This window comes from Triticum aestivum, chromosome 6B (assembly GCF_018294505.1).
Source record: "Triticum aestivum cultivar Chinese Spring chromosome 6B, IWGSC CS RefSeq v2.1, whole genome shotgun sequence".
Lineage (NCBI taxonomy): Eukaryota > Viridiplantae > Streptophyta > Magnoliopsida > Poales > Poaceae > Triticum > Triticum aestivum.
The window spans coordinates 534,942,500-534,954,417 of record NC_057810.1 but is presented as its reverse complement, the minus strand read 5'-3'; the positions used below and the strand labels follow the sequence as shown (position 1 = coordinate 534,954,417).

At 45.0% G+C, this 11,918-nt stretch overlaps 1 protein-coding gene across 1 annotated transcript; it reads left to right on the top strand.

Moving 5' to 3' along the window:
• Positions 1–227: 227 nt before the first annotated feature.
• On the top strand, positions 228–2,454 carry LOC123137854 (polyubiquitin). The gene is made up of 2 exons (XM_044557707.1): positions 228–427; positions 1,375–2,454. Exon 2 carries the CDS (start codon positions 1,375–1,377, stop codon positions 2,290–2,292), a length of 918 nt encoding a protein of 305 aa, XP_044413642.1. The 5' UTR covers positions 228–427; the 3' UTR covers positions 2,293–2,454.
• The last annotated feature ends 9,464 nt before the right edge of the window (positions 2,455–11,918 follow it).

Below are 11,918 nucleotides of genomic sequence, written 5' to 3'. Positions count from 1 at the left end.
GCATGACACTACATAGATGTTCCTACCCACTATGGAGGTAGTAACATAGTCTAGGCCTTGTTCGGTTGAGGCGGTTTTGGAAGGGGATTGGCAGGGATTGAGGGGGATTAGATCCCCTGCAAGCCAAAATCCCCTCCAATCCACTCCAATCCTCTTGAGAGGAGGTTTAAACGAACAAGGCCCTAGGGAAGTGTGTAAGTTACTAGCTTATGTTCTTGTCCATTGTGACCAGCCTAACCACCAAGGCACTGAAAAAAAAAAAGACAAGGCACGGTCTCTCCTCTCATAAATAGTTCATCCGCAACTCGCCAATAGTCCAATCACAACTTGACAAGAAGCAGATCCCCATCGCCACAACCCTTCTCCCCCAATCCGCTCGTCGTCGTTTCCCCGCACCGTCTTCGACAGCAATCGTCGCCCCGCGAAGGTATCAGTTCCGCTTCCCGCGCCGTCCCCAGTATTGAGATTCGACTGAAACCTAGGTCCCGGTTCATAAGGTGGTTGCGATAGGGTCTGTATAGTCGAGGCAGTTGTGATTTGATCGTGCACTCTGATGCGACTTCGAGGCCGTGGTTTAGGTCTAGTGCCGCCGTTCTGATTTATGGTTATGTTTGGTTCCTTGAGATTACAAAGTTATATTCAGTTTTCATTGTCGGTTCACCGGTGAAAATAGAGTTTTGATCTGTATGTATACGATTCTAGTGATGGTACTCCAATCTAATTTATGCTTTATGAGTCAGATTAATTGTTGTTTGGCGACTATTCGCATTATTGTTTTTCTGAACTTGTAGTACGTTGCACCGTCAGGTGTTATATTTTTTTTTATAAACCGTGGAGTAGAGTTTCTTTTTGGATCATATATATTGTGCGTTTGATGTGATTGGGATTTTGGAGTAAAGCATTCGTTGATGCAAAACCTGTCCTGAAACTAATTTGGTCCCCAATAACCATGAGATAGCATTAGCGCTTGTCTCTTTTCAATCTAGCATTTATCATTGTGCAAAAATGAAGTTTTTAGTTGAGGGATCTCAAGTCTGTTGATGTTGCAGTATTCTAATCTAGTACAGGTGTTGATAAATCCAGCTTAAACAATCTGTTGGCCATAGATGTGTTATCTGTAGACATTCTTTACTACAACAAGAATGACCTTTGCTTCTTGATGTGGATATTGACCTCGTGAATTATGTTTGGTCTCGAAGATTTCCTAGTGTAGAAAGAAGTTACTTTAGTATTTCTGGGCTGTATGTACAACTTGCTATGCGGTACAATTGCATTGCATGTACACATGCTTTCTGTTTCATATGTTTTGCGCTGGTCTATCCAAATTCAAATGTAGTACTGTTTGTTGACATAGTCATATTTTTTGTGAAACAGATGCAGATCTTTGTCAAGACCCTCACAGGCAAGACTATCACTCTTGAGGTCGAGAGTTCAGATACCATTGACAATGTTAAAGCCAAGATTCAGGACAAGGAGGGCATTCCTCCGGACCAACAGAGGCTCATATTTGCTGGCAAGCAGCTAGAGGATGGCCGAACATTGGCTGATTACAACATCCAAAAGGAGTCTACCCTCCACCTTGTTCTCCGCCTGAGAGGTGGGATGCAGATCTTTGTGAAAACTCTTACCGGGAAGACCATAACTCTAGAGGTTGAGAGTTCGGACACTATCGACAATGTCAAGGCAAAGATCCAGGACAAGGAGGGCATCCCACCAGACCAACAGAGGCTCATCTTCGCTGGCAAGCAGCTTGAGGATGGGCGCACATTGGCTGATTACAACATTCAGAAGGAGTCTACCCTTCACCTAGTCCTCCGCCTCCGTGGTGGCATGCAGATATTTGTCAAGACACTAACTGGAAAGACCATCACTCTTGAAGTGGAGAGCTCCGACACCATTGATAATGTGAAGGCCAAGATCCAGGATAAGGAAGGTATCCCGCCTGACCAGCAGAGGCTCATCTTTGCTGGAAAGCAGCTCGAGGATGGGCGTACATTGGCGGATTACAATATCCAGAAGGAGTCTACTCTTCACTTGGTTCTCCGCCTACGTGGTGGCATGCAGATTTTTGTCAAGACGTTAACTGGAAAGACCATTACTCTTGAGGTGGAGAGCTCCGACACCATCGATAATGTGAAGGCAAAGATCCAGGACAAGGAGGGAATTCCTCCTGATCAGCAGAGGCTTATCTTTGCAGGGAAGCAGCTGGAGGATGGGCGTACCTTGGCAGATTATAACATCCAAAAAGAATCCACTCTTCATCTTGTCCTGCGCCTCCGTGGCGGCCTTTAACTAAAGCAGTTTGATGTCTGCTCCTTTTACCCCTAGTACTGTTTGATGTTCAGCAATGCGTTCCTGTACTGTTTTGATGCGCCCGTTCTATGTACGCAACACGATTCTACAATATTTCAGAGTATTCCTGTTATTTGATAGTACACCGTTCCATTTCTGCGACATGTTCCTGTTGTTTGAACTGTGTTTCTTGTCTATCTATGCATTGTTGGTGAAGTTCTGTACTTCTGAGGGTTGGGCAATATGGCTGCTTCTCTGATCCATAGTTCTACTTGTAGTTTTACAATAGTCCTGATGGAGCCTTCTTATCGCTAGAAAGCAACCATTTTATGTTGATCTCGTTGTGTTTGATCGTAGTTCCTGTAGTTTATGATAGCCTATTGGTGGAGCATTCTTATCATTGGACAGCAGCCGTTTTATATCGACCTCGTTATGGTTGATGTGCATTCCATTTTCTCATTGGCTTCCAATTTTAGATTTTGACGAAAAGTTTGGCCTGCTGCGCCTGCGCCTGCCAATTTTAGTCCCTTCTGTATGGCTTTTGATTATTTTGCATAGGTTGTATTAGTTAGTGTCGAAGATTTGGACTGAGAATTAAATCTGCAAAAATCGTATGGTCTGGTGATTTTAAAGTAAAATAGCTGACAAACAGAATCTTGGTATTGGTAGTATCGTAAGGACCAGGAAGGAACTCGGGCTTCCCTTCAGAATTTGTGCCGCTCATGTGCGAACAAAACTACAGTAAAAGGCTAGTGCTTAGACTTGGTCTAAAACGTTGACGTCGAGCCCTGTACACAATGTGACATCGAACCCACCGAAGAAACAACTTGGACCGAGCAAGCCACATTGTTTGCAGCAGCTTGCAGCTCCAGCCAAGGCACAATGCACAACTCTAGGGAGAGATCGCTCGCCGTCACTGGTGTATTGTCTCTGTTTTGCCTTCTTTAAGCTTTATTGGCTCTGTTTTGTCGTTGATGTCCGTTTTTTGGATACTTGGATATATTTTTTGAACATCCGAGACTTCAAACCGTGGTTTCTCTTAGAACGAAGGCGCGTCCGGCTTCAAATTAATAAACCCCACCAAATGTGGAGTACGTAAGGTGCGGAACATCTGTCATAACCTAACAATTACAGTGATGCGATCCAAAAATAAAAGGGAGTTCTAACATACAGAGCCAAGGCCCGCAACAGAGTACACGGACTCGGCCAAAAGGCACATATCCCTGGGTGTTGACGGGAGGGGCTTGCACTATGGTGTTGATCTGTCTTAAGCTTGAGGATCGCCACCTTCACCTCGTTCCTCTCTTGCTTCGCTACGGGCGTCCATTGCGGTAGAAAAATGACACATTTAATGATGCAATCAGTAGGATGAGAAAGGAACACTTTTTCTATAGCAAGCTTGTAATAAACATGCCAAAGAGCTCAAAGAACAGCGGCAATGCAATGCCAAGCAACACGCTTGTAAGAACCCCAAAGGCAGGAAACAAGGGAAATAAGTTCTAGACGAAAATACCTCCCGGACACAGCTCCAATCGAACTTGGTCATCACGCAATGGTAAAAAGTGTGGTTAGTGTCTTCAGGTGTGCCACAAAGCGCATACGAACCGTTCGAGGGCCATTACAGCCGCTATTAAGCAAAGAAGGCAAGTGGTTGCACATCAACTGCCATAAGAAAATCTTGACTTTGTGAGGCATAACTGCTTGCCAGAGGAGCAAGGCGTGACCTAAAGGCAGACCATTTGAAAGTTTTTCGTATAGGGGGTTAACTAAAATTCAACCCGGCGGCTAAATGCCAAGATATATTATCAGGGCCCGTAGAGAGATGGTGAGCATCCAACGCCTCTCACAACATTACCCAGTTCTTGGTCTCCTCTTGGGAAGGGCATGCCTGAAGGCGATATCCGGGGGAGGGGGGGGGGTGCTGGGTGAGCGTACCTGGAACCGAGATGTCCAGCTCTATCGTGATGGTATATAGATCTTCAAAATGTTGCCACAACGGTCCCACGCTGCCGTGGTTTTGTCACGGCAGATGTCCTCGTAGGAGAACTTAGGTGTGAGGCCATCGCAACTAGGTGATAGCTTGAACAGGGTTAGTCGGAATCGAGAGACACGAGTTTTACCCAGGTTCGGCCCCTCGTGGTGGAGGTAAAAGCCTACATCCTTCTTGATTGCTATTGATGATGATGATCTCGATTACGAGGGCGGTGTTTCGCTACCTCAATCCTGAGAGCTATTGACTTGTCTCCTTTTTAACTTGTCCCTCTTGGGGAGCCCTGCCCCTCCTTATATAAGTTGAAGGGGCCGGCTTACATGTAGAGTCCTAGTAGGATTAGGACTAGTATATTTTCTATTACAAGTGGAATCCTAGTCCTGATCTTGCTTCCATTGCTAGGTCTTGCTTCCCAAATGAGGGAGATATTCCTTATGCTTTTCCTCTCAAGCCAGCCCACCGGATATACCTTGAGCCGGCCTTCTCAGGATCCGCCTTCTGGGCCTTGGGCCTTGTCGCTTGCCTGACCCATTGACCGGGTCACCAATGAGCCGCCCAGTTGCGCCAGGTTACCAATGAGGCGCCAAGTCCCGGTCGGGTCGTACTTCGGGCCGGGTCATACCGTGGGGTATATATCCCCAACACACGCGCAATCAGGAGTTTAACCAGGAGTTAACCAATCGACCATTGTGCATCTGGAATTTGGCTCCAAGCACCATTCCAAAAGGTCGAACCCTTAGCAGTACAACCGAAGAAAATGAAGATCGAGAAATATTTGGTTTGAGAAGGCCAGACTGACCTATTTTGCAAGTCAGCTCTATCGTGAGCATATCTGGGTGGTGCTGGGTGAGCGTATCTGGAACCGAGATGTCCAGCTCTATCGTGATGGTATATAGATCTTCAAAATGTTGCCACAACGGTCCCATGTTGTCGTGGTTTTGTCACGACAGATGTCCTCGTAGGAGAACTTAGGTGTGAGGCCATCACAACTAGGTGATAGCTTGAACAGGGTTGGTCGGGATCGAGAGACACGAGTTTTACCCAGGTTCGGCCCCTCGTGGTGGAAGTAAAAGCTTACATCCTTCTTGATTGCTATTGATGATGATGATCTCGATTACAAGGGCGGTGTTTCGCTACCTCAGTCCCGAGAGCTATTGACTTGTCTCCTTTTTAACTTGTCCCTCTTGGGGAGCCCTGCCCCTCCTTATATAAGTTGAAGGGGCCAGCTTACATGTAGAGTCCTAGTAGGATTAGGACTAGTATATTTTCTATTACAAGTGGAATCCTAGTCCAAATCTTGTTTCCATCGCTAGGTCTTGCTTCCCAAGTGAGGGAGATATTCCTTATGCTTTTCCTCTCAAGCCGGCCCACCGGATACCTTACCTTGAGCCGGCCTTCTCACGATCCGCCTTCTGGGCCTTGGGCCTTGTCGCTTGCCTGACCCACTGATTGGGTCACCAATGAGCCGCCCAGTCACGTCGGGTTACCAATGAGGCGCCAAGTCCCGGTCGGGTCGTACTTTGGGCCGGGTCATACCCTGGGGTATATCCCCAACACACGCCCAACCAGGAGTTTAACCAGGACTTAACCAATCGACCATTGTGCATCTGGAATTTGGCTCCAAGCACCATTCCAAAAGGTTGAACCCTTAGCAATACACCCGAAGAAAATGAAGATCGAGAAATATTTGGTTTGAGAAGGTCAGACTGACTTATTTTGCAAGATCTTACAGATCCATTTAACAATGAGGGCACACCATTCATAAATTTCAAATCAAGCACCCTCTCTCCCCAAGGCTCTTAGGACAGAAAATAGCCGCCCACTTTTCGTATGATACTTGTGCTTGGGCCTAGTTACTTCCCACAAGAATTTGGTATGTGATTTGTGATACTGCCCGTGAACTCCATCCGCCAACATAAACATCCCCATGGTGAACATATTGTACACTACTAGGGAAATGCCTATACATAGGAGCTTAGTAGTAACGTTTTTTATAAGAAAACGCTACTACTACTTATCAGTAGCGCTTGTACACGGTAAGCATTGCTACTATGCACTTACCAGTAGCGTTGTGTTCATAAAACTCGCTACTACTACAACTGCCAGACCATTGCCGGCAGGCCAGGCACAGTAGTAGCGCTTTTACGCAGAAAGCGCTACTACTGTTGAAAGTAGCAGTTGCGCTTTCTACATAAAAGCGCTACTACTACGGGTTCCTTATCCAGACCCACGGCCCGCGCTCGACCTCACTCCCCCTCACACACTCTCACTCGCGCGCCTCTGCCGCGCGCCGTCGCTGCTGCCGTCCCCCGCATCGGCCTTCAATCACCGACCGCTCTCGCCCGCGCCGGCTCTCCTCCCTCGCCGGCCACCCTCCCCCACGCCGGCCTCCTCCCGCGCCGGCCCTCTTCCCCCGCCGACCGGCCCCCCTCGCCGGCCGTCCTCCACCGAGAGGTACTCCTCCTCCCTCTAGGTTAATTAGGTTAACTAAGTGAACTAGCTAGGTTAATTTGGTTTACTAACTAGGTTATAATTAGATGTTTTGTAATGTTTGGTTAACTAATTTGGTTAACTAAGTAGATGTTAATTATGTTAGGGCAGTAGTGGTACTATTAATTAGATGTTTTTTAGTTAGGGAAGTAGGTTAGGTAACTAAGTAGATGTTAATTAGGTTAGGTAACTAAGTAGATGTTAATTTAGGGTAGTAGTGTTTAGTTTAGAGAAAAAATCAAGTATAGTTTTTTTACTATTTTTTAGTAAGTGTTTAATAGAATTAGTAAGAAAATTAATAGAACTAGTTGAACTAGTTTATTTTTAGTAAGTACAAGTTTATTTTTATTTATAGTAAATGCTTAGTTGAACTAGTTGAATTAATAGAACTAGTTTATTTTTAGTAAGAAAATTTAGGTATATGAGATTTGATGATCTAATTAAAATTTTACTATAGAACTATTTTATCTTTAGTAAAAAAATTAATAAAACTAGTTTATTTTTTAGTTAAAGCAATTATTCCTGCATTGACATCGACGATACCTATCCCGCATCCTCGTCATCGACTCGGCGAAAGACACCTGCTTGATCAGAGGGGCCATGTCCGAGACTGGGCTCCACCGGGCTGGTACTAGGAGGTGCTACCTTCCGAGGGGCGCAACTTGGTGAGGAGCCAGCCCATCGTTGACCCGAACCTTCTTTGGTGGCGGCCGCATTGGCCAGTGACGGTGCGGAGGCTTTCGTCCCTAGCGGAGATGGTACGTCACCGTGTCAGCGAGGAGGACGAGCACGTCCGTCGCTACATGGTTGCGTTGGAGGGCAGGTTCTCCAATACCTGGTAGGTTCTTCAGGGATCTCACTGAAGCTATGATCCTGTGATAGTTCCTTCTCTTTGGATGTCCACCGCCCATGCCGATACCTGTCGTTCGCTAGGATTTTAGCTGTATTAGTGATGTTATATGTATGATACTATTTGAGATGTATTAGTGATAATATTCGACGATGTACAGACGCAAGAGATGATTTAGTTTTGCTTATTGAATGCATGCTAATTTGAATACCTATTTATTTTACGATTTGGTTTTGCTTATTGTATGCTCAAATTGGATAAGTACTCCTACTTTGAATGCTCAAATTGGACCCCGCTATGCAAGGCGTATGCATTTGATTAGTTGATAGCTTATAGGGTTTTTGTTTTTGCAGAAACCAAGGAGCCCCTCCATCATCCCCGCCGTCGTCCCCGTTACCGACCCCCTCCGACCTCGAGGTGAGACCAACCAAATATCCATGTCAATATGAGTCCTATAAGACATTTTGAAATGTTTTTTTATATTTTGAACCATTGAAATGCAATGACCATCAACTTTGAATGCTCATATGATGTAGATATAAACATGTATATCTTGTGTTGCTCAAATAGGATATGTGCTTGCCCAAGTGGCCGGCCATGTTTGCAGGTTACACCTCTGAGTGGCCTATGTTTTGCCGGAGTGTTGATTAATTTCCGTTCCGGCAAATTTCAGGCGCTCGATATGTCCCTTTTTAGCAAAGGTCATGCCAGATTTTTCCGTGAATTCTGGCATGACTTGTGCTAGAATATGTAGGAAATGTCGAGTGGCCTGGATTTTCTAGAAAAAAAATTAAGCGACATTTCGGGTTGACTTTAAGTCTGTCGAGGCTCCATACATGATAGTCAACAAATGAGTGAGGGAGAAAGTCTGCACCATATTTGAGAGAAGAAGAATCCCGACTGTTGTCGTGGGGGTCTTTTTTCCTTCTTCTCCTTGTGCCAGACCTTTGTTATGCACTAGGGGAAGGAGGAATAACGATCATCACCGACGGTCGAAAAATCAGTGAGGGAGTGTATCCACCATATATGAGAGAGGACGAAAAATCCCGACTGTTGTCGTGGGGGTCGTTTTTCCTTCTTCTCCTTGTGCTAGACCTTTGTTATGCACTAGGGGAAGGAGGAGTAACGACCATCACCGATGGTCGCAAATGTCAGAGAGGAATCAGTGAGTGAGAGTCTCCACCACATATGAGAGGACGAAAAATTCCGACTGTTGTCGTGGGGGTCGCTTCTCCTTTGTCCCGTGTGTGATACGTCCATTTTGCATCATGCTTTTATATAAATATTTATTGCATTATGGGCTGTTATTACACGTTATGTCATAATACTTATGGCTATCTATCTTATTTTACAAGGTTTATCATGAAGAGGGAGAATGCCGGCAGCTGGGATTCTGGCTAGAAAAGGAGCAAATATTGGAAACCTATTCTGCACAGCTCCAAAAGTCCTGAAACTCCATGAAAGTCATTTTTGGAATTAATAAGAATTATTGAGCAAAGAAAGTACCATAGGGGGCCCACACCCTGGCCAGGAGGGTGGGGGCGCCCCCCTACTGGGCGCGCCCCCTGTCTCCTGGGCCCCCTGGTGGCCCTCCGGTGCCCATCTTCTTCTATATGAAGGATTCTACCCTGGAAAAAATCATAAGCAAGCTTACGGGATGAACTCCGCCGCCATGAGGCGGAACCTTGGCGGAACCAATCTAGGGCTCCGGCAGAGCTTTTCTGCCGGGGAAACTTCCCTCCGGGAGGGGGAAATCATCACCATCGTCATCACCAATGATCCTCTCATCGGGAGGGGGTCAATCTCTGATACGTCTCCAACGTATCTATAATTTTTGATTGTTCCATGCTCTTATATTACCTGTTTTGGATGTTTATGGGCTTTATTTTACACTTTTATATCATTTTTGGGATTAACCTACTAACCGGAAGCCCAGCCCGTATTGCTATTTTTTTTGCCTATTTCAGTGTTTCGAAGAAAAGGAATATCAAACGGAGTCCAAACGGAATGAAACCTTCAGGAGCGATCTTTTTGGAACGAACGCAATCTAGAGGACTTGGAGTGCAAGTCAAGAAGCAATCGAGGAAGGCATGAGAGTGGAGGCCCCCCCCCCTATGGGGCGCGCCCCCCTGTCTCGTGGGCCCCTCGGGCATCCACCGACGTACTTCTTCCTCCTATATATACTCACGTACCCCGAAAACACCTGGAGCAACGACGCAAAACTATTTCCACCACCGTAACCTTCTGTATCCACGAGATCCCATCTTGGAGCCTTCGCTGGCGCTCCGCCGGAGGGGGAATCGACCATGGAGGGCTTCTACATCAACACCATAGCCTCTCCGATGAGTTGTGAGTAGTTTACCACAGACCTTCGGGTCCATAGTTATTAGCTAGATGGCTTCTTCTCTCTCTTCGAATCTCAATACCATGTTCTCCTTGATCTTCTTGGAGATCTATTCGATGTAACTCTTTTTGCGGTGTGTTTCTCGAGATCCGATGAATTGTGGGTTTAAGATCAAGTTTATCTATGAGAAATATTTGGATCTCCTCTGAATTCTTTTATGTATGATTAAGTTATCTTTGCAAGTCTCTTCGAATTATCAGTTTGGTTTGGCCTACTAGATTGATCTTTCTTGCAATGGGAGAAGTGCTTAGCTTTGGGTTCAATCTTGCGGTGTCCTTTCCCAGTGACAGCAGGGGCAGCAAGGCACATATTGTATTGTTGCCATCGAGGATAAAAAGATGGGGTTTATATCATATTGCATGAGTTTATCCCTCTACATCATGTCATCTTTCTTAAGGCGTTACTCTATTCTTTATGAACTTAATACTCTAGATGCATGCTGGATAGCGATCAATGTGTGGACTAATAGTAGTAGATGCAGGCAAGAGTCGGTCTACTTGTCACGGACGTGATGCCTATATACATGATCATGCCTAGATAATCTCATAATTATTCGCTTTTCTATCAATTGCTCGACAGTAATTTGTTCACCCATCGTAATAATTATGATATCTTGAGAGAAGCCACTAGTGAAACCTATGGCCCCGGAGTCTGTCTCTTATCATATAAGCTTGCTATTTACTTTTATTTGCATCTTTACTTTTTCAATCTATATTATAAAATACCAAAAATATATTTATCTTATCATATTATCTCTATCAGATCTCACTTTCGCAAGTGGCCATGAAGGGATTGACAACCCCTTTATTACATTGGTTGCGAGTTCTTGTTTGTTTGTGTAGGTGCGTGGGACTTGTGAGGAGCCTCCTACTGGATTGATACCTTGGTTCTCAAAACCTGAGGGAAATACTTACGCTACTATTGCTGCATCACCCTTTCCTCTTTAAGGAAAACCAACGCAAGCTCAAGACGTAGCAATCTCCATCAACATCTTCACCAGCACCATATCCTCTCAAACCCTAGTTTATCTCTTGTATCCAATCTTGTATCCAAAACCACAAATTGGTACCTGTGGGTTGCTAGTAGTGTTGATTACTCCTTGTAGTTGATGCTAATTGGTTTACTTGGTGGAAGATCATATGTTCAGATCCTTAATGCATATTAATACTCCTCTGATCATGAGCATGGATATGCTTTGTGAGTAGTTACGTTTGCTCCTGAGGACATGGGTGAAGTCTTGCTATTAGTAGTCATGTGAATTTCGTATTCGTTCGATATTTTGATGAGATGTATGTTGTCTCTCCTCTAGTGGTGTTATGTGAGCGTCGACTACATGACACTTCACCATTATTTGGGCCTAGAGGAAGGAATTGGGAAGTAATAAGTAGATGATGGGTTGCCAGAGTGACAAAAGCTTAAACCCTAGTTTATGCGTTCCTTCGTAAGGGGCTGATTTGGATCCACTAGTTTAATGCTATGGTTAGGTTTACCTTAATACTTCTTTTGTAGTTGCGGATGCTTGCAATAGGGGTTAATCATAAGTGGGATGCTTGTCCAAGAAAGGGCAGTACCCAAGCATTGGTCCACCCACATATCAAATTATCAAAGTAACAAACGTGAATCATATGAGCGTGATGAAAACTAGCTTGACGATAATTCCCATGTGTCCTCGGGAGCGCTTTTCTCATTATAAGAAATTGTCCAGGCTTGTCCTTTGCTACAAAAAGGATTGGGCCACCTTGCTGCACCTTATTTACTTTCATTGCTTGTTACCCGTTACAAATTATCTTATCACAAAACTATCTGTTACCTACAATTTCAGTGCTTGCAGAGAATACCTTACTGAAAACCGCTTGTCATTTCCTTCTGCTCCTCGTTGGGTTCGACACTCT